General features: G+C 36.4%; 3 protein-coding genes and 1 long non-coding RNA gene across 6 annotated transcripts; 2 read left to right on the forward strand and 2 right to left on the reverse strand.

The window, feature by feature from the left end:
• Positions 1-409: 409 nt before the first annotated feature.
• LOC137745244 (ethylene-overproduction protein 1-like) lies at positions 410-5,696 on the reverse strand. Its single transcript, XM_088681676.1, has 5 exons — positions 5,328-5,696; positions 3,184-5,204; positions 2,535-2,826; positions 2,145-2,454; positions 410-1,189 (listed from the first exon to the last, which is right to left on the reverse strand). The coding sequence occupies exons 2-5, from the start codon at positions 5,202-5,204 to the stop codon at positions 957-959; spliced, it is 2,856 nt and encodes a 951-aa protein (XP_088537802.1). The 5' UTR covers positions 5,328-5,696; the 3' UTR covers positions 410-956.
• Positions 5,697-11,066: 5,370 nt separating this feature from the next.
• Positions 11,067-12,024, forward strand: LOC137744062 (EG45-like domain containing protein). The gene is made up of 3 exons (XM_068483922.2): positions 11,067-11,343; positions 11,434-11,716; positions 11,808-12,024. The coding sequence occupies exons 1-3, from the start codon at positions 11,238-11,240 to the stop codon at positions 11,812-11,814; spliced, it is 396 nt and encodes a 131-aa protein (XP_068340023.2). The 5' UTR covers positions 11,067-11,237; the 3' UTR covers positions 11,815-12,024.
• Positions 12,025-12,038: 14 nt separating this feature from the next.
• On the reverse strand, positions 12,039-18,021 carry LOC148692236 (uncharacterized). 2 transcript variants are annotated; one of them, XR_015954381.1, is made up of 3 exons: positions 12,796-14,755; positions 12,604-12,690; positions 12,039-12,496 (listed from the first exon to the last, which is right to left on the reverse strand). It is a non-coding gene; the product is annotated as an uncharacterized LOC148692236 (long non-coding RNA). The 2 variants fall into 2 exon arrangements; XR_015954380.1 differs by adding an exon at positions 17,886-18,021 and having other exon boundaries at positions 12,045-12,496; positions 12,604-14,269.
• Positions 17,739-19,534, forward strand: LOC137746245 (EG45-like domain containing protein 2). 2 transcript variants are annotated; one of them, XM_088681975.1, is made up of 5 exons: positions 17,739-18,090; positions 18,208-18,249; positions 18,432-18,661; positions 18,862-19,144; positions 19,289-19,534. In XM_088681975.1, exons 1-5 carry the CDS (start codon positions 17,984-17,986, stop codon positions 19,293-19,295), a joined length of 669 nt encoding a protein of 222 aa, XP_088538101.1. In that variant the 5' UTR covers positions 17,739-17,983; the 3' UTR covers positions 19,296-19,534. The 2 variants fall into 2 exon arrangements, with proteins under 2 accessions (XP_088538101.1, XP_088538102.1); XM_088681976.1 differs by lacking the exon at positions 18,208-18,249 and having other exon boundaries at positions 17,744-18,090.
• The last annotated feature ends 3,981 nt before the right edge of the window (positions 19,535-23,515 follow it).

Consider the following 23,515-nt stretch of genomic DNA (forward strand, 5'->3'; position numbering starts at 1 on the left):
TTTGTTTCCTTGTAAAACTATAATAGTACTGATGTATATATATTTCTAAACAAGTAATAGAAGAAAATCAATTCCCGTAAAAGTTCTATTTCCTTGGAAGGATCTTCTATGTATAGGGGTTAGCATAGGTCCATGTAGGGATGTTTTGTTTCAAGTTAATCATCTAACAAATTGGGAACTACGCACTAATAGAGCTGCTCCAAACTCTTAATCAAAAATAAAACCAGACAAACGTCTTAAGCGTGCATCTAATTCTATTTTTGATAAAAAGTTCGTAATTAGTTCTATCTGTGTGTATTTCCCAAAAAACTAACAAGACAACAGTAATCCTCATACTCTATATCGTAAGAGAAAAGTTAGTGCGGAAAGAGTGTCCAAGAGAAGAGGAGGATGCAGATCTGGCTCCGGATTTGGCACCAATAAGCCTCTTTGAAAATAAATCATTTTCGTGCCGGTCCTTGATGAAAACCGTGAAGCTTATACAACAAATGAGAGAACAGAACGACAAAATTACAACACACTGCAAACCACTTGGCAAAAACAAAGGGTAGACGCATCTAAATTGGAGAGACACATCACAAGCTTACATGATCATGTACAAGATAATTTTCGCCTTTGGTTACTTCCACTCCCGTCTTTGCTGGAGTAGTATATCAGACAGTAGCAGCAGCAGGTCTCTGTGCTACTTAATAAGTTGATCCAATCAATAAGTCGATCTATTTACATGCTATCTTGCTCCCCTCTACTGTCCTCCTTTGTGAATCCAAATTCCCTCCTTGCTTCCGCTTTACATACCCTTTTCCAAGGCCATGGGAATCTCCAATTGTACGTTTCTAGAGACAAAATCCAACGGATTGCCTATGCTGACAATTGCTGGCCATTTCCATGTTAAATGAATCGGGTAGCAACGCATGATTGCCCCCCAGACGGTAAAGAATAATCGCTCTGTGGTTCTCTCACTTCTTTTGTTCATTGACACGTTCCCGTGCTTTAGAATAGAGTTCATGAGTGTCAGCATGGTTGGGATCAAGACAGAGGGCTGCTTCACAGTCTCGCACGGTGGAAACAAAATTGCTCATTGACTCGTGGAATGCTGCTCGAAGATGTAGCAGTTGCAGGTCTAGCTTGAAAGTTATGGCTTTTGTTAGCTCTTCGATGGCTTCTCCTTCTTTGTGGTCATCCATCAAAACTGTTGGGCCATAATTCCCATGTTAGTAGTTCAGAGTTTTTTCAAACACACTCACAGTCACGGACACTTTTCTTAGAAAAATTCATGGTTTAACACTGTACAGCTTTGATAACATAATCATATGAAGCAGATGACAGATCACAACCTAGTTTCATCCAACAGAATGTCAAAAAATGTTTGATCGGTTTTATATTTCCCTTCTTTTCATTTTTCGTTTGTTGATCGGTTTTATATTTCCCTTCTTTTCGTTTTTTGGTTTTTCACTCAGAAGCCCTTGTTAACAATACACTTCAGAGAAAAACAATTCAAACCCAAAACTTTAGAAAGACCAAAAAAACCCCACTGCCTTTGTAAGGGGAAGGGCACCAAACAAAGTCCATAAATAAGAATCCATAAGAACATCACAAGTGGATAGACGAGGTTTTATCGTTCTCCAGTTGAGCTCTTGAAGTGTTTTTTATAGAACTTACAGTTGTCAGGTTTTTTTCTCTAATTTATTATTTATTAAACAATCTACTTCCATCTTTTATAGTAAGTTTGATCAGTTAATAACAAGTTTCAAGTTGGCAAATACATCAGCATGCAGATTTCTATATAAACTATCAGTGTTCAGTTCAAATCCTACTACGGAACAATAAAGCCCTCTAAACTGACGAATGCTTAGTAATTGAAACTCCAACGAGCAGAATGGGCCACTAGCCCATCTGCTTGAAGACCTAGATATGTCTATTCTAGTTTCTAAGTGATTGAATCGACATATAGCAGCTCTACACTAAGTTAAGGCCCAAGGATTTGGAATCAATAATGACAGGCATCTCTCTATATTTAAATAGTAAGAAAAACGCCATGGATGCAGTAGGGCGTTCATCTATGAGCACTAAGACTTAACCATAAGCAACAACTTCCACTTAAAATGGCATGCACCAAACAAACAAGAACCATAGTCAGAACATACCTGCTGCCCTATATCTGTACGGATATGTCCTCAGGGGATCTAGTTGTGTTGCCATACTTAGATCACTCTTTGCCATGTCACGGTCACAGTATTCTGAACGTTTCTCAAAAGCTGATGCATTGTTTCGAGCCTTCTCTATCAGCTTTGTCATCTCATCATATGCAGCCTTGCGTTGATTTTTAAGATGATATACTCGTGCTAGACCCTGATGTGCTCTCGTATGCTTAATGTTGAGTGCATTTGTGTAGCAGTCAGCAGCAAGATCCAGCTTATCAGAATCTACATAGACACTTCCTAAATTATTTAGTGCCTGCAGGATAACATACCAATCTGATTAATTTGACGTTTAGATAACAAGATCGAAAAAGTTATTCTTAGGATGACACTTACTTGTCCTTTTCTAAGACCATCCGAAGGGCATCTAAGTGCTTCCTCTAGAAGCTGGATCACATATGTTGAAGAATTAGAATCAAGACTTGAGTCTGCTAAAGCATATGCTTTAAGGAAAAATGCTTCAAATGATCTCTGGATAGCAATGGACTCCTCTGCTTTTGCCAATGCTTCTTCACGATGGCCAGTGTCATACAAGATCCATCCTTCATAGACAAGCCTCTCATGCTCAGAACTAGAATGATTCCGGGCCAACCGCAGACTATGCATAGCAGCCTTTTGACAATTTAACCTACGATTTTCAGGAACGTCAGAGATGCTTCTAAAACAGACTAATATAACAACCAACGACATCAAAAAAGCAATAGAAATTGGACTACGTGGATTGTCATCCTTCTCTATGATATCGTACGATCAGACGAGGTTTAGAATTCTGCCCAACATGCAATATAAGTCCGTCAGGCACATACAATTCCTATGAACTGAAAGTGACAAATTCTACATGTGTCAAGAACTTAAGATGTTATTTTCTGGATTAAGCCCTTCACACAAAAACAATACTGATTTTAAAAAAGGAAGTTAATTAAATCCACAAGCAAATTATAGATAGGCTAGTTGGTATGGTAAGGTAACACTTTCTCCTACTTACCGCAACAGAAGGAGAGACTGCCTAAAGCGTAGAAGGCTCTTCCCAGGGTCATTTGCCAACATATGATGTACAACAGCTAGAGAACCAATATCATCAACAGAGGACCATCGATCATATAGTTGCATCCAACAATCAGCCTGACTCCACTGTTGAACAAAAGGGCAGAGCAGCTCTGCCAGATGGTCACCATCCATTTTCCCATGAAACATCATGTAATTTGGGTCCAAAGTCAAGAGTGCCCGGACATCTCTGAGAGCTCCTTCAAAATCTTCAAGGGCAATTGAAAACCAAGCCCGCAATTCGAGACAATCAGGGGAGACCTTGAAACTAATTATCTTATTGATCTCTGTAATAGCTGCTTCAAACTGGTTCTCCTCCAACAACGAAACAGCCCTATACTTGTATGGATAAGATAGAGTTGGATCCAAGTGAGTAGCGGTGCTCAAATCCATCATCTTTTCCTTTCCAATACAATACAGAGATCGCTCCTGATACATCCACCCAACCGGTGTATAATCAGAAATGAGAGAGTTCATTTGCTTGTAAGCCGCATACTTATGGCCACGCTTGAACTTGGCCCTTGCAATGCCCACCAAGGAATAAATATGACCAACCTCTACTGCTGCTTCAAACCACCACTGAGCATCTTTAAATTCTTTCCTCTCAAGCATTACAACACCTAACAGGTGAAATGCAAGTTGCTTCTGCCAACTTTCAGTGGCACACTCTGCCAGCCTCTCTAGAAGCATCACCGTTGTGTTCGATCTCATGTCATCCTCAATAGCAACCTGGCTCAAAAAATAATACAAAACGAAAGAAGAGTGCCCGGACATAGCCAACCTTTGCCTGGCTTCTGAAGTACAAAATAATCTCATCATATGAGAATTGTGCAACGAACTCGGTAGCTCCCTCAAAAACACCTGCAAACAAGCAGCCACGATAAAATGAGCAGTCTCCTCCAACCCATAGTCAATCAGCAGCATTGCATCTTCCAGTTCACAAACCAGAGATGCCAAATGAGAATCACATGCCGTCTTCAACTCATCACAACAAAACGTGTTTGCAAAGGATAGCAGGTCCAAAACAGTTTTCACTTCAAAAGAATCTACTCTTTTTATCCTGCTAAAAATCTCCACTGCCTTCATTGCCTCCACAGATATCCCATTCTGTGTGAAATTTATCTTCTCCCTTCGTGTCTCCGTGAAGTTACCGTACAACATTGCATTAAAAGGCCTCGAAAGGGAAGCAATGTTGTACCGAACACACCTAATCTCAGCATCTCCAATACAAAACGACATATCACCATCCTCCTCCGAAGTGGAACATTCGTCATCCCCCATCACAAGATCATCATCGTCATCTTGCCCCCGCGGCGTCCTAGAACACATACAAGACTCAAAAACAGACTCAGGATCATACCCGGAAACCAAACTAGCCTTCGGACATTCAACATTTCTACCACAACAATTCATTGCTGACGACCCAATAAGCTCATCCTCTCTCCTCTCATACCTCAACCAAGACGCCAGCACCACCTTCGAGTGCACATCAACCGCGTGCTGCCTCGCCGACCTGAGGCTCCGCCGGAACAATTTCGGATCCGAAAGGCCCCGAAACGTCGCACATTGCTCCATATACATCTTCCACTTCTCGAATTGGGGGCAAATCACAATCCTACGGTACATATCAGCTAGGGTTTCGACAAAATCGACCGATTTGAGGGATGGTTCGATTTGGGGCTCAAGGAGATCGGACACCGGCAGACCGTAAGGGAGAAGAGTCTCGAGCAAAACATTGTTGGCGGTAGGGTTCGGAGCCTGAAAACTGCCCCGACTCGCTCTGGATCGAATCGAGTTGACCCGGAGATGGTCGTAAAGAAGCTTGTCCCCCGCACCACCACCACCACCGCCGTTTCCGCCGGCGGCAGTAGCTCCGGAAGGATTAAGCGCGAAAACTTGACTTCCTTTACACCCATCCATGATCTTCAAGCTCCGCATTGTAGTAAATATATTATGCTGCATCTTCCAAATTACCGAACTTTTTCAAATTCCCCAAACCACCCTCAAAATTCAAAGCTCTAAATTCAAACAAAATACAATTAATTCAATAAAATTCGAAGAAATAGATAGGTAATTGAGAGCTACCTCATTGCCCAGCAAGCACCACCGTTTGGGCACCCAGAAAGAAAAAAAAAAGACACAAAATTGGAGGCGGGAACGATGGTGATGCAGGCGAATTCGAGGTGGGGAAATCGCAGATTTTACTGGGTATTTTTCTTTTTCCCAAAGAAAATGGAGAGAAAGTTGGGGCGTTTTGAAGAGAAAGAGAGGAGGGAGAGAACGAACGAATGATTGCTCACATTGACTTGCAAAATTTGCAGCCAGATGTGATGAGGTGTTGGGTGGCCTGCCTGGCCGTTGCAACCGCGATCTCTCTCTTTTTTCCCTCTTTTTTTTTTTTCTTCCTATTTTTTCTGATTTTTTTTTGTCTTGTCCGTCTAAATATGCAAAGCCTTTCCTTTTCTCTCTGTTTATTTGCTGTTTTTATTTATATATTTTTATAAATGTATATATTTGCAGGTGTATTTTTGTATAATGTCTGAGAGTGACAAGATGGATTATTGGGTATTTGTAGTGTTTTGGGACACAGGAGGATAGGCATTAAAGTCGGCCTGCCTCCCTCTCTCCCTCTCCGATCTTTGTTTATTAGAAAGACAGCTACAAATATTATTATTTAGACAAAAGATAAATTTAGACGTAGATTAGCAAACAAGATCAAGTTTTATGAACGACAATTAATCACACAAAACTATAATATATAGAGATAATGTAGAAAACTGACCTAAAGAGCTTTCATTACTCGAAGCCATGAATGAACAAAATCGAAGGAACAATCGCACCAGTCCTCCTCTTCTCTGTCAAAATTTCAAAACTTAAATTAACTATATGTTCAATGAATTGAAAGCAGAGGCTACTCTCTCTCTCTCTCTCTCTCTCTCTCTCTCTCTCTCTCTCTCTCTCTCTCTGTCAAAATTTCAAAACTTAAATTAACTATACCTTTTTAATTTTCGATCGTCGGATCGGATGAATTGACGAAGATCAACGGATAGAAATTATCAAGGGGTATGTGAGAAGTAAAATGGGGTGTGTGGATAGCACATCCCTTTTCAATTAATTCGATAACACCACGGAAATTGAGAAAAGTATAAGATAAAAATCAGTGTGTAGATATAGCACCAACCAAATGATATTTGACCTTCCATGCGTGTTTAATTACAATAACATTTTTGAAATGAGCCACATGTATTGCATGTGAATATTATTTAATGAGTAATGCTACACGTACCACATATTTTTACCATCTCTCTAATAGAAGCAGGACCCACCAACACATGCGGGTTAGATCTCTATTAGAAAGATGATACAAATGATGGTAAGAGTAGCATTTTTGTTATTTAGTACAAAAAATGGATGAAATTCGAAAGAGTTGAATGCAGGTGTCAAAACTTATCACATAACATGAATCTCACATAATTAATTAGGAAAAATTGTAGTCTATGTTCACAAACATAGAAGTTTATGGTGATATTATGTAATTTGCAGTACTAATTAGTGTTTTCCCTACTAATTAGCGTGTTAAAGTTTTTCGCCTATCTTTCTCTCTTTTTTTTTCTTTTTTTTTTTTTCTTTCTCCTTGAAAAATAACTAAGAGTTTGCAAAGAGAACCTTTAGGACATTCCTGGTTCAATTGATCGAAGTGCAGAGCTGAATAAGCAGCATATTGAAGGAGTACAACTATAATCTTAAAAAAAAAAAAAAAAGTCCATTTTCTTAATTCAAATAATAAACTTTAGATTATAGTTGTTCTCGTCCAATATTGGACAATGCACATCATTCATTTGACTTGTATTGGTATTCCTCTCTTGTTGGCCCAGGTAAGAATTCAAGTCCCACATAAAGGTCCAGCAATGTTGAATGATCCTGAAGGTCATTTTCGCATAATCATTTTTGGGCCAGGATTATCGGCAGTTCATCATCAAGACCTCACATAATGTTGTAGGCTTTGAAGCCAACACTCGTATGCTGGCCAATGTTTATTTATAATTTTTTTTTCTTTCAAAGAAAATAAATATTATGGACTATAGAGGATAAATTGAAACTCTAAAATCTTTTTACAGTTAGAACTTTGGTGCGTATAAATGTTGGCAAGATTTTTCAGTTTTTATAAACCAGATTTCTCAATTCTTTTCAGAAAAATTATAAAAGGATACATATTCCGTCTTTTTTTTCTTTCCATTCTCTCCTTCTCAATCTCCCTTCAAATATTTCTAGATTCTAACCTAGTTTTAGGGCTAGTTTGGTTGTGCTTTTGAAAGAGCTAAAAACGCTTCTTAATGAGTAAAAGCACTTCATTTTTTTTTTAAATAAATGGTAGTTTGTCAAATATTTTAAAAATGCTTTTAGTTAGAAGTAGAAGCACTAACAAACATTTTCTAAGAAGCACCTTCGAGCTAGTTCCTCCTAAAAGTGCTATACAGAGAAAACAAGGAAGCACTTTGCTCATTTAATGATTTTTTTCAATTCCAAAATCATCCCTATTTTTTAATTTGCAAAATCTAAAATGCCATTACACATTAAAAAAATCATCAAAAATGTCATCACCAATTTTTTCTAGTGCTTCTATACAATATAAAAGCAATTAGTTGGTTGTGTGCCAAACAATAAACTGTTTTCTCATATAAACGCTATTAAAAAGTACTACAAACAAAAAACGCTAATTAGTAAAATCACTTTATTAAGTATCACATCAAAACAAACCCTTCTTTCATAATATAAAAAACTAAAAAAGAAGTAATACGATTGAAGTTGTTGAGTCAACTATGACACAAGGACACATGGACACATGAAAGGATAAATGAACTGGCAATCTTGTACTTTGATAAGGATATATTATTGTGAGGGCTTGATTTTGAAAATGTGTGCATGATGATTTTGACTCTAAAAATGCTAGAATAATAAATTTTCAATGAATGTATTCTTATATATTTATTTTAGTCAAACTATTATGTTTTAAGCCCAAAAAATGAATATAAAGAAAATATTTGAACATTTTATTATCCTTGTGAAATAATGTGTCGGAAGGGGCCCTATTTTAGTTTCTCGCTCTAGACCATCAAAGATTTAGTAAATGTTATGTTTATAGTGGGCAAATACCAAAATGTTGATAATATCATATTGATGATCGTTATTATTGTTTGCTTTAGGTGTGCATATTTAAGTCCAACGCTAAACGAATTTTTACCGTGATTTTTTCAATTTTATTGTCTTTGCTCACCATAGAAAGAATGTAAGAAAATCAAGCGTGGGAGGCAGAGTTCGAACCTCTTGCCTTCTTTTCATGTTAAGCGACTCTTCTTTTTTCATAACCCAGTTAATCGGTGAAGCAGATTCCACGCATGCAACCTTGGATGAGGATCATGGGGGTCACTCAAGCAAGCTGACCCATATTAGACCTACCTACACCAAAAGTTGCAAACACAAATTCATATGGCTAACATACATGTTAATAATTGTTTGTAATCCAATATTCTAGTGGATTGGTTGTTGGGTTTCTATCCATACGTCTCGGGTTCGAAACTCTCTCATCCCCTGAATTATTGTAACAGTTTCAAACTCTTCATTTCGCTTTTCTTCTAATAATAGTATAAAATAAAATAATAAAAAAAAATAAAAAAATTTACATGCAATACTACTTTTTAACTCAAAGTCATATATACTTTGCATATAACTTTAAAATCATATGATCTTAAATTTTTTTCGTGCATTAGAGAGGATTGAGTCAAATATAAAGTTCAATATAACTTTAATTTATTAAATTTCCTACTCACTAGGGATAGAGTAATTCTGTTGGTCAGCATGCATTATATTCACTTTAAATAATCAAACCCACTTTGCAATCAAGTCCTTCAAATTTCTTTGATCAAAATAATAGATAATTACCTAAATACACATATTCTAAAGTTTGATTACATATTTCATTTATTTCTCACAATGCCCTTCATTTTTATTAAACTTTCACCGATATTGATCATTTTTCGATGTATTCGTTGAAAATTCTGTGTTTGAATTTCTAAAATTTTGGGCACAACTAATATTTAAGATTTCAGCTGTGAGTGAATTGACTCGTTGTAAAAGTATATTTGTTTAAGGCAATAGAGGGAGCAGGGAGCAGAGAGCAGAATAAAAGGCAGAAGGGAGAGAGGACAGAAAAAACATACGGCAGAGAGCAAGGGGGGAGGGGGATCATCCCTGCAACCCCATCCCATCCGAATTCCATTTCCATGAATTCTTTGTTTTAAGTTTCAATGTTTATTTTAGATTGTTTTTTAATTATGATGTGTAATTATGTTTTTAGTAGTTAGGGGTTGTTTTGAAGCTCTGAATATGATTGCAAGTTTGTTATGACATTTCGTTGAATTGCTTTTATGAATGGATGAAAATTGGTTCACTACTTATGTCAATGATGAATTCTTTACGTGTTTTCTATGGATGCATACTTAGTAAGCATATCTAGGATTCTAATACTATGAATATGTATGTGTCTGCCCTTATCAAATGGGGACCTACATATGTTCTAGAGTAGTACTTGTTAATTGCAATTAACATGTGAACCAATTTCTAGGATAAGTAAGACAACGTCAGTACTTACAACGCCTTGTGATGACACAAACTCCTTTTGTTCTTAATGATTTATACTTTTTAAATCTATGAACACGTCATTCTAAATTGCATGTTAGGGACTAAGTTAAGTTGAAAACGTCATTCTCTTAACATACTACATAAGAAAGAGTAATAGGTTGAGTTCTAACATTGAGCCAACTTGAGCATCTTCATCCGGAAATAAAAGGAATTTGAATGAAACATAACATGTTTGCATGATTTTGGTGGTGGATGGCAATCCCCCTAACTCGTTTTTCTGAATTTGTGAATTACTTAAAATCTGTTTATGTCTTGTTTTTGTTCGATTTAATTTAAATAGCAAATCAACTTCGAAAATCCCAAAAATTTGTGCAAGTGTACCTTTGTGTGTCTAGTGTCTGCATATAAAATTTCTTAAACTTTAGATAAGTGTAAGTAGATCTAATAATTATATTTCGGTGGCTGGTCAGTAGGGACAACAACCTAGTTTTTTTGACATTTTAAGTAGTTACCTAAAACAATTTTCAACAGGAAAGACCCTTATTTTCATATGCTACAATTGAAAAATCTTAATGTTGATAAGGAAAATCAATAAGACATTTGTGTGCTACTTTGTGTTATGCTTTAAATCATACCAAGAATAAAGACAATACTTTGATTACTTAATTCAATACATGCAATTGGCCGACATGGGAGATGGCAAGAAGAAGGAAACAAGCCAACGTGCTTGTTTTAATATTTAATTCATTGCAAATAGTAGGTGGAGTTCTATGCACAAGTTCGAGTCAAATTAAAGCGCAATCTCATGCTCATACTCCAATAGGGACAACCTCATAGACATAAAAATCTGCGGGGCGCAGACAATGCTAGTGGACCTTCCCCTGATTCAATTGATTGAAGTGCTTACGATGATCAAGGTTGGCTAAGGCGTGAGCAGAGAAATTTGCTTCTTGGAAGTTATGGAAAAATCTAATATTAGAGAAGTTAATGCATATGTGCTCAGTCAAGTTGAGTATATCAATTTGAATTTGCTATCCCTTCTACACCAAATTTTTTGTCTTCATTTGTTTTGATGAATTTATTATAAAATATAACGTTTGACGAAAAAAAAAAAACAGTATCTTCAAAATTAAAAAGATAAAAACAATATCTTCAAAATTCTATGAATCTGTCTGATTTAATCAGAAAACAGACCGGCATCTCCCTGGACTTTTTCATTAAACATACTAATCTTTTGCCATATTAATTCTCCGACAAAAAGAAAAAAAATCTGCCAGGATTGTTTGATCGTCGGAGGATTGTCTGATCTCTAGGCTCCGAAGGTACAGAATCCGGAGAGGATCGTAGTCCGTGAGCATGAACCTCTTAGTCCCGTCAGTGGTGTTAAGCTTATTCTGCATAGTAGCTAGGCTAGTTTCTGCGGATCTGGGAACTGCAACTTCATACGGCCCTCCTTATTTACGTAAGCAAACAATATATATCTCAACGCAATAAAGATAAATATATCCAGTATGTTTGGGTTTTCTTATGCCATTATGTTGTAATTGTGCAGCTACAAGGTGCTTTGGGAGGAGGCCAGACCAGTTCCCTCCTCGTTACCTATTTGCTGCCGTGAGTGAAGGGTTGTGGAATGGTGGTTCTGCGTGCGGAAGGGTCTATAAAATCAAGTGCCTGAGTGGACCTAATATGCCCTGCAAGTTTGGTGAGACTATCGAGGTGAAGGTGGTGGACCTTTGCCGGAAATCTCCTTGCCCTTCTGCCATAGCCATGTCAACCGATGCTTTTGCAGCCATTTCACACTCTACTTCTGCACCAATCAACATCGAATATGTCGAGTAAACATCAATCTAAATTTTGCACTCTCTTGTACCTGTACTCTTACAGTTCATTATACACTAATATACATGCCGATGGTTTGATATACAGGACGTGAGACTGTACAGCATCATCGAAGATGTCTTCACATACACCAAAGGTGGACGCGTTGAAATGTTTTGTATTATGAATTGTAAAAGTTCCAGCAGATAGGATTGAATGACACAGTTGGAGGCACAACCGTCATAAGCCTCCTCTGCTCGATTGTACTTGTCAATTAAGTCCTTTCTTGGCAAAATTAATGAGATGTTTTGTCTGTGTTTATGAAGTCTTCGTGTTCGATGTGTTTTGTTGCTGCACCATCATTCTGCTCTACTTTTTTCAAGGAACTATATCCAAAAGCCAACGCTTCTAAATCCTAAAACTTAGCTCTCATACTTTCAACCACATTATAAAATAGTGAACTGTAATTTCAATCTTTATTGCTGCCTTGTTGGTACTGAAATTGACATATTTTTAATGTGAGATTTATATGCATCTTAAATCTTATTTACAACTAATCTCATGTACATCAGAAGAATAAAGAAAGACTGACGAATAACTTCAACGGATCATCTGAATACTGCTCACCATTCTACTCTGCTCTTCTTCTTCTAGTTTTGTAGCACGATCAAAACCTGGCGAATTGCATTTGCTTTCTCTAAGATAGCAGCAACCCTCAAGTTGGTTGCAGGACCATGAATGCTGGGTCTTGTCAATGTTAAAGATTTTGCCACCGTTGCAGGCTTCAATTTGAAGGACTAAGATAACAAAAATTGGTTGTCTTTAACTTCGAAAATACAGAGCCCAAAATGGGGAAAAGGTGAGTGGTGCAAAAGCAAGTACAACAAAAATAGACGGCTCTAACCTTAGTTCTTATCTTTGGCAGCAACGAATCTCTTTCATCTACCTTAGGTTCGACCTGAGGCCGAACTTGTTCAATGACTTTTCTCAACTGCAAACTGTCAACATGTCAGAAAGGTATTTTGTAGAGCATAAATTTCAGGAAGAGCATGCGCTGAAAGACAGAGGGATCTTAGTAACTGGAACTCCATTACACCTTCCAACTTCACAGTCTGACATTACAGCAGAATTATGGGATGACCATGCTATTTCTCCCCCTGATATTGGCATACTATGCTGAGGCTGCTCAACCATTGGTGGTGCTGTCACAGACGTGGAAAGAGGTTCTCCCCGTTCTGATTCTGATTTTTTCAGTGAATGCTGAAGTACATTGGGCTCGATACCTGTCTCCGGCGTTACCTGCTGCACAGGCTGGATAATAGATCCATGAGAAGATTCAGGGTCATGTGTAGAAGTTGTACATTCAGAGCTTGGTCTAGTGAATAGATTGGAACCAGTCTGAACTTTTTCTCCCTCTGAAGCAAAGTGATTACTTCCTGGCCTATCATGAGATACCTCTGGTAACGATAAAAATGAGCTTGAGAATTGTGCCCCCCCTTAAATCAGGAAAATTGTATTGATGATTAGCATCATTAACCATGGCTGGTAAACGCAATGAATACGGGGCAGGATCCACCACATTGCCCATTACAGGTCAAGAAACATGTTGGAACTTCTCGCTTTCTTCAGACATGAGAGGCAAAAATGGGTTCTGGGGTGGCAGCACCTTGCTCTGTGGCATTGGCATATCAAATTGAGCTTTCTCAACAGATTCCGATGGCTGTATTGGCAGCAAAGAATCCTAACCAACTCCAACCAATTCTCTCTGAAAAAAGGGAAGCATGTTGTATTCCCATCCTCCATTGCATTGGTCGTAAAGGTGGCCATGGTGACATGTCTTCCAGATTGACTACAGTAGCTTCAATGGGCAGGACTGATATAGGAAGGGTAGAATCTAATGGTTCCAATGTTTGCTACATAACATCAAGTTCCTGGCCTAATGGTTCTGGTAAGAACTTTGATGTTAAAGCATGGCTTGGAAGATATTCAGGATGACATTCCGGGGAAGCATCCAAGCATTCTTCCTGATTGATTTGATCCATAAATGGTAACTGGTTGGATTTCTCCGAATCCATGTGGTTTTGAGACCCTGCCTGTACAGATAGAAGACTTGATAAAATGATGCCTTATCTTCTTCCGAATTTTCCACATCAAGCTCATCAGATTGAACCACCAGAGAACACTTTAAGTCAGCTTCTGGCTGATGCGTGATCCCTTGCTCCATCTCTTGGCAACTATTTGATACCAACTCGATTTGCTTGCAACTCCAATGAATTCTCCAAACTAGTTTCAGGCTCTGGGAGGTAGCAGGTAGGTGAAGACACAACTTCCGTATTTTCTAAAGATGCTGAGGCCATGGTCACATCACCAACAGCCAAACTGGTTTCAGTTTGTTCATCCAGAGAGAAATTATGACCATCATCAAATACTTTTGATCTGGAATGGTCACAAGTAGTTGATTTGCTTGGGTTTGATTCTGCAGGGACATCACGAACAGCCAAACTGTTATCAGTCTATTTATCCAGAGAGGAATTATGACCATCATCAGATTCGGGAGTCTGTGGCAGATTCTGGAGAAACTTCATCCAGTTCAGATTCATTGTCATGGAAATCTCTAAATCCAGGAAAAGATGCATGCAAATTTATAAAGTTCCTTGGTGAAGAAGAAATTGCATTTTGAGATGAATAACTAACATCATTGAATTAAATGTATGAAGTGTAACAAACAACTAATTAATATTTGTGGTGTGGTTTGGTTTCGGTATGATTTTCAAAAGTCAAAACCGAAACCAAACCGTTTTTCTACACTGCGGTTGGGTTTCAAACCAAAATCGTTTCAAAATCACAAAACCAAGTCGTTCGGTGCGATTTTATTTGGTTCGTGTTTCGATTTCGGTTTTTGGTTCCAAGTACCCACCCCTAATTACAACACACAAACTATCAAGGACACTCTTTAAAAACTATATCATTCACTCACTTTCTAGAGACAAATTCTAAACCACTCACACTTCTACAAAACCACTCTTACTTCTCACTCTCTTACTTAGCTCTCTCTTAATTCTAGCTACTGGTCAAGCATTGCCACCGAAATATGGCTTTGCAAATTGGTCTCATATTTTCCTATTTGTAGTCTTTCTAGAAACTACTTTAGCTTTATATATATTTCTGCATGCACCGCCACTTCTTGCATATTTAAATTAGAAAAATCTAGTTCCATTGCACCTGGACAAAGTGCAAGTCTTCCAGAAGCTTTGTCTTCTAGACTTGCTGCTAGTAGAATCCAAATATCAATTGGGCTGGTGTTAATCTTCAACGCTTCTCAATCGCCCTTTAAATATTTATAGGTTCCTAACCTAGTTTTAGTGCTTTCATAATATAAGAAACTAAAAAAGAAGTAATACTATTGAAGTTGTCGAGTCGACTATGACACATAAAAAGTTAAATGAATTGACAATTTTGTGCTTTGTATACTGTAAAGGTGATTTTGAAAAATACGTGACAATGATATGGATGATTTAAGAAATATTTTCCAACATGCGTGGGTGTATTGTATTCTAAAAACAACAAATTTTCACCTTTGTATCCTCACTGGAATAGTCAACGAGTTAAAAATTGGCAGTTGAGATTGGTAAATATAATATTGCACTCTCTCTCTCGATTTCTGAAAGGATTAGAATCTTTTTCAGATTCAACCATGTAGAGCCCTCAGGTCACGCAATCTTTGACCGTTCATACATAGGCCAATTATGATTTTTGTAATTTTTATCCAAACCGACCCATCAGCGCCGTACCTTTCCACTGTTCAAGATGGCTGCAAATCCTAAAATAATTTTCCATCCTTCGCTAATTTTCAACAGAAAAAATTGAAAGTGTTTCAATTTGTTTCCAACTTTTACGATAGTGAGAAGAACAAGAATGGTGCGTATCTCATTAAAATGGTTGATTTCATCTCTTAGTAATTATAATTAGTATAATTCAATATCAATTCAAGTGTAGTGAACTAAGAAACTAATGAAATGGAGATATCAGAAGCGAGAATCCTGACTTGTAACGAGAAATCATTTGAACTTTGAAGTCTTGTCGTTGAATTATGTAAATTATTTTAACCAGAGTATAAGATTTTGTTGGTGCAATTTTTCCTCATATTTATTGGCAACTCACACGCAAGATTGGGTAAGATGGTGGGTCAGGATAAGGACATGTTCATCATTGAGATTCTTGAAAAGCAAAAGATACACTGAGGTCTAGAAGCTTTTAAATGGACCGACGCTTACGGGCAATTTTATCTCCGATTACGGCCAAGGTAAGATCTCTAACCATCATGTTTGGATTGCTCTCGTTAAATAGATGAATTTTCATATATGAATTGTTAGATCGTTAAATTTAGTTGAGAACTGAGTGAGTTATGAGCATTTGCATACCATAATATTCAAATTCATATAATATTCTATAATTCTTTTCTTTCTCCTCATCCTCATTTCATTTGACTGGTAAATTGTAAATTGTCAAAGCTATTACATAGGGGTGGTTCGCTATGGGATACCATACCGAAACTAGTATTCCGAATCCCAAACCGAAATTTTTCGGGACGGGAATTTGAAGACCAATCCCAAACCAAATTTTCGGGAATCCCAAATTTTGGGAATCCCGAAATATTTTCGGGATTTTGGGACAAATCGGGAATCCCAAATTGAAATATGAAATTATGAATTGTTCTTCAAATATATAATTCAAGAACACATTCATGAACTAGGAATTTCATTTCATTCACACTACCATTTAATTGAACACTGGCATGCTTAACTCTTTTTATCATAGTCAAAATTCAAATTAATTAAACTCTTTTTGCAATCTGTTGAGAGACAAAAGAATCAAGCCTTCTGAAATCATCAATCATGGCAGCAGCAATAATAAAATCCACATGAATATCAAACAGAACATGAAAAATATGCAAGGTGTAGAGCATTCTAGGTTGCTGAGCATGAATTAGAAACTACTAGCATCAATTATAAAAGAATAATATATATATATGTATAAATATATATATATAATAATTAATATTATATATTTTCAGTTTGGTATGGGATTCCCGAAATATCGAAAAGCCAATCCCGAATCCCATACCGAAATTTTAGGATTGGTTCGGGATAGCATCCCGAAAATTTCGGGAATTTCGGTTTGGGAAATTTTTGGTTTGAGATCGGGATTTTTTCGGTTCGGTTCGGGATTTTCGGGAATTTTTTCCACCCCTACTATTACATATAGCCGTAAAAATAGACGGAGAATATTCCATTGTCAGAGCCATTAAATTACTTTGTTGAGGGTCACCGTCATTATTATTATTATTGTTATTATTGTTATTAACATTTCAAAAATTTTATTTCTGTATTTTTATTATTATTAACATTTTAAAATTTTAATTGCAACATAAGAATTTTAGAATGTTAATAACAATTGATAATAATTATTTTCACTTTTCAAGATGTAGAAATTAAAAAACCAAGAGGTACATATCAACTTGACTATAATTTCTAATTATCAAAAGCAACTACAACCTTGAGGCACTTCTCCTCCCTTTTCAAGAGTAGGCATACATATCAACTTGCAACTTGCATTGGGACAGAAATAAATAGGAAGATAATTGCTATCTATACCTACAATCACGATTTGATGGAAACTAATTAACTAGTAAACAAATTACTCTAAATTAATCAACAATAGAATTGTCTTCACCTATTCAGATAATTATCTCAAATTAGGGTCCCCGATGTATAAGATATTTCCTTTATTTGGGAACTTTAATGAAAAAAAAAAAACTTTTTATTAACAAAAAAAAAAAAACCTAATTATTTTATTTAATAAAAAAACTTAAATTTTAATGAAAAGAGATTAAACTTGGAACAGGATCCCCTCATGAGCTTAGTATACTGAGCTTCCTAAGCAAGAGATCGAACCGTTGAAATTTGATCTAACGGTTACAAACAAGAGAACTCTCTAAAAATTATAATAAGTATAGCCGTTCAATCAAATTTCAACGATCCGAATCTCTTGCTCAGAAGGCGTATACTAATCTCAGGAGGGAGGGGATCCGGTTCCCTTAAACTTTGATGGAAAGAATAAAAGTTAACACAATAATAAAAACCGAGTTCTAAAGGAGACCTGTTCAAAGGACACCTGTACACATACGTGCCACTCTCTTGCGTTTGTGTTGTAGTTTGAACTAAAGGACACCTGTTCACATACCTGCCACCTCAAGCTGAAAAATGAGATCTTAGATAGTGGGAATGCCACCACGTGAACAAGCACAAACCACCATCACTTTAATGGCAAAAATTTTACACCAAAACCACCATCAAGCTTCCGGGAAATTTTATCTCCGATTACGGCCAAGGTAAGGTCTCTAACCATCATATTTGGATGCCTGTCGTTGAATAGATGAATTTTCATATATGGATCGTTGAATTTAGTTGAGAAATGAGTGAGTTATGAGCATTTGATATTCACCCAGAAACCGGCCAAAAATTCCAGAAACCGATGAGTTTTCCGGCGGGTAATAATATTATTTTTATCATAAGTTTATATTTAAAGTTTTCATAATATTCTATAATTCTTTTCTTTCTCCTCCTCGTCATTTCATTCGACTGATATTGTCAAATCTACTAAATTTAGCCGAGCCATTAAATATATTATTTTGACTCATATCAAACTTTTTGTGAGACGCCGCCATCTTAGCAATCAGCATTCCACGTGCCCCCCGCCTCTTTTTTCATTCATAGCTCCCAGAACCCTCAAAATCGAAGGACCCATTGAAACGATGGCCGCTCCTTTGACAACATCTTGGGCGGGCTCTGTTAACATGGGACTCTTATTCATGTTGATCGTTTTAGGCTTTTTTTGCACAGAATCAAGGCTAGTTTCTGGCGATCTCGGCACAGCAAATTCTTACGATCCTCCTTATCTGCGTAAGTAAACAACTTATTTATCTCAACGCAATGATTACTGTGTTGTTGTGATTGCCTTGATCACAATTAGGGGGTTTTAATGGTTTTAAGTGAGTAATTCATGTCTAGTTAGTTGCAGGTTGAATAGGGCATTGAGAATTAATTGGATCATATCAATGACAATTAGCTTTTCTTATGCCATTACTGTAATTGTTGAGCAGCAACAAGATGCTTTGGGAGTAGGCCAGACCAGTTCCCTCCGATGTACCTTTTTGTGGCGGTGAGTGAAGGGTTGTGGGACGGTAGTTCTGCGTGTGGAAGGCTCTATAAAATTAGGTGCCTGAGTGGACCTGATATGCCCTGCAAGGATGGTGCTACTGTGGAGGTGAAGGTGGTGGATCTTTGCCGTCAATCTCCTTGCCCTTCTACCATAGCCATGTCAACCGATGCTTTTGCAGCCATCTCAAACTCATCTTCTATACGAATCAACATTGAATATGTCCAGTAAATATCTATCTAAATTTTCCACTCTCTTATACTTCTAATGTTGGTTTCCTTATATCTATATACATATAAATATATGTGTGTATATATATATATACACATATACACACACTAATATACATGTCGATGGTTTGATAAGTGCAGGATATGAAATCAGCTGAACCAGATCTATGCTGATCACATACAGCTGAGGATATTTCTCAAAGAACTCTCTCCGGCGGCCAACGCTTCTAAATCTTAAAACTTAGCTCTCATCCTTCAACTGTATTATATAATAATGGTCGATAATACTTTCAACTGTATTAAATAGGATGTTTTTTCATATGTTTAATCTTTATTGTTGCCTTGTTGATACTGAAATCTATTAAAATTGAAGTGGTTTTTCTAGAATGACTTCCCACATACCCAACAGCTTATATTAATTCCTTGTTTGTGGCTGTCTTGGAAACCACATGTTTTCATGGTGAGATGGCACTCCTTTATGCTTCGGTTTTCCTTCCACACAATAGTTTTCAATTGCATTGATAACTAGCTGTTGCTTATCCTTTTGAGTTAGTTTTTTCATCTTTCCTTTTGGCTGTACTGTTCATGCTCTAGGTTAGAGTGTTGTAACTTATAAGCTTATTTCATTGAGTTCCATTCTTTCTCTTCACTGTTGGTTGTAAGTTTGGTGTCTAGACATGTCTTAGTCTCAAATTTATAGCTTTTGTACAATTAATTTGAAAACAGAAGGGTCCTGGGTTTGTGAATTTCGAGTCTTGATTTGTCATACAATAGCTTGTTGATTACTTATGCTGGTACTAGTTCCTCTTATTCTTCCTTCCCTCAACTTACGACATTGAAATTGTCTTCTGGAAAGTTGAGAACATTTCCTGATTTCTTGAGAAATCAAGCAAAATTAAGCACTTTGGACCCTTCAGCAAACCTGATTCATGGTGAAATAACCAACTGGATTTGGAAGTTGAGTAGTCTTAGTCAACTAAATCCTTCTTGTAAGTCTCCTGGTAAATCTACTAGGTCCTGTGGTGCTGGCATATCAAATTGAGCTTTCTCAACTGATTCCAATGGCTGTATTGGCAGCAAAGAATCCAGACCAACTCCAACCAATTCTCTCTGTGAAAAAAGGGAAGCATGTTGTATTCCCATCCTCCATTGCATTGGTGGTAAAGGTGGTAAAGGTGGCAATGGTGGCATGTCTTCCAGATTGACCACAGTAGCTTTAGGGGCCAGGGGCCAGGACTGATCTAGGAAGGGTAGAATCTAATGGTTCCAGTGTTTGCTTCATAACATCAAGTTCCTGGCCTAATGGTTCCGAGTCAAAAATTAATCACATACGATTTGAAGTTCTAAGGTTCAGTCAGGTATACTATCAGGATGCTACCAATAAAGGACTGGAAATGGGTTGGTAAAGATGCTATAACAGTTACCAAAAATTAATCACATACTAACTTACCATTTTATTCCATAAATCACGTATATATAAGCAATACGGTATCAAACTCTGACATTTTTAAGCTTCAGTTAACCTTACAGATTTCTAAACTCTGACATTTTTAAGCTTTAGTTAACCTTAACAACCATTAATCTTCTTTTCTTGGTAAACACCCTAAAACTTGAAAACTACGAAAGCATCAAGACGACAAGGGAATCAAATTTCATAATCAATCAGCTCTGAAACTCATTTCAGTGCATTCAACAAGTAGTCAACTTCTAATCCATGAATCTATGTTTACTTGGATGAATCAAAATTTGCCATGTAAAATTGAGTTTTGATGATTTCATGCTTAGTTTAAGGTTCGGGTGAACATGTAAGCCTTAATTAGAGCTTAACCTTCAATTCTAACTGACATAAACATTAATGAAATGCAGAACACAGAATCAATAGTATCATCCAATATGGCGAGATTAACTACATCAGTGTTAAAACGACGGAAGGAATTGGGGATTACAATTACAATACTACAAAATCCAATTTCAGAGAAAACCCCAATTCCAATCCCAATTACATTAGTGTTAAAGACCGAGATTAACTACATCAAAACTACAAAATCCAACGACAAATTAAAACCCTAATCTTACAATTTCCGAGAAACCCCCAATTCCAATCCCAATTTGAATCTAAAATTAAAACCCTAATTTTATAAAATGCAATCATATTCAAGAGATTGACTTAGCATGAGAGAAGACGAAGTCACGATGGTTGTGGTGGAGGTGAGATCGTGAGAGAGATTGGAGAGGAGGAGGAGCGGACGGCAGGCGACTGAGAGAGACGGAGTGAGAAAAGTGAGAATCTGAAGAATTCAATTCGCCTTGTGATTTTTCCACACCCTTACTTACTTTTTTTCACACCCGACTATATTTTTTAATACTTAATTTGTATCATACTATTTAATCTTCTATATATACCTCTTCCTATTTAATCTTTCATTAATTACCATAAAAAAGTAAGAAGGGTATATATGAAAGATTAAATAGTAGAATACCAATTAAATATTAAAAAATAAGAAAAAGTGTGAAAAAAGTAGTTAAGGATGCGTGCAAATCACAACCTTTTTCAGATAAGCATCGAGTGGTAACTAAGCACCAATAGGGATCCACTCTGGTGCGACCAAGTGCTTGTGAACTCAGATAAGCAAAAGAACATGGAAAAAGTAGTTAAGGGTCCGTGAAAATCACAACCCTTCTCAGATAAGCATCGAGTGGTAACTAAGCACCAATAGGGATCCACTCTGGTGTGACCAAGTGCTTGTGAACTCAGATAAGCACCAATAGAAACAAACCACGTGGACGACGATTTTAATTGAAAACTGATTCGGTATCAAACATAAAACCAAAATCGAACCGATCTTGTACCCCATACTGAATGAACCGAAAAAAAAAGCCGACCGACCGGATTCGATTCGTTCTCGGTATTTTTTGCCAGGCCTATTCGGAACTTGTCAGATTTGCTACGCGTACGGTTCCTGCCTGTGGGTCTTGCGACGGAGTCATTGTTGGACCTTAAAAAGTTAAAACGAACCACTGTTTGGGCCATATACAATTCATCTGGGCTTACTATAAGCCCAATGGGCAGTTGTAAAAAATCGGTAAAAGCAATTTTGCCTACAAAAAAGAAGAAAAACATTTCGATTAGGAAAAATATATCTTTAATATTAGGAATCAATTATGTTTTTTCTTTACTTCTTATATGATTGAAGCTACAAATTAAATTTATTCACCCAAAAAATTAGAGGAAATGAACTTCACTTTTGTTTGACATTAGAAAGCAAAATGGTAAGTTTGGTAATCTACTTTCTACATTTCACATTTTATTTTTGGTAAGAGAGAAAAATGATTCTGCAACAAACTATAAATTAAAAAAAAAAAAAAAAACTTGAAAACAACAACTATAAAAAGATACACTAACCAGTTTCCACTTGACATGTGCTTTGTGCATTCTTATTAGCTTTCTCATGTCTAATGTTGTTACTAAATATTATTTTGGAATTTTTTTTTGAACTGTCATATGACCTTATATCCCTTTTTAAATTTGTTATATAAACTTAAATTTTAAGCGATTTGTCATATCAAATTTTGAAAATAATTAATTTGTCATCTCATCCTAACTCCGTTACGTTAAGTTTCTATCCAAAATAAGCTATGTTCAAGGCACATGACTTATTTTCAAGGTTCTTTGGAACATTTTAACTGCCTTTTATTTTTAATGAACATGATTGACATCATTGAATTCTCAAAGCTTGTAATTAGTTAAACTTCATGTTAGAGAGCCTAATGTACTATTTTAATAGTTCACCATAAGTTAATGAAAACTAACTTATCGCCCACCCTAGAGTACATATATCTTTGTATAAATTAATAAACTTGTGGAAAATGAGGTTAAAAGTCCAAATTAACATTCTTTTGGATGAAGAACTTAATATAATTAGTGTGAGATGACAATTAATGATTTCAGAAAATTCGTATGACTAATTGCTTAAAATTTTAGTACAAATGACAGATTAAAAATATGTATAAATTTATATGACATTTCAAAAATTTCGGCTATTATTTTATTTTCTAAAACCATCTTCAAAGGAGATGTCAAAAAGTTCACATCAGTAATAACGGTAAAAAAAAAGACATCACTAGTGTTTTCCAACTGAAAGGCCAATTCCTATGTGGCATGACATGGAATGGTAGTAGAGGAAGTTGCTGTCAAATTTGATAGCTGCTTCAATTATATTTTTAGAAATTAATAATTTTTTATTCTTATCTTTTGTTTTAAAAAATACTAATTACAACTATAAAAAGTAAATAATGTAATAAATAATAGTTTACATTTGACATATCAATTGGATAACAAAATTAAAAAAAAGATCAATGTGCTACATA

This window comes from Pyrus communis, chromosome 12 (assembly GCF_041283825.1).
Source record: "Pyrus communis isolate YQ-2024b chromosome 12, ASM4128382v1, whole genome shotgun sequence".
In the NCBI taxonomy this organism is placed as follows: Eukaryota; Viridiplantae; Streptophyta; class Magnoliopsida; order Rosales; family Rosaceae; genus Pyrus; species Pyrus communis.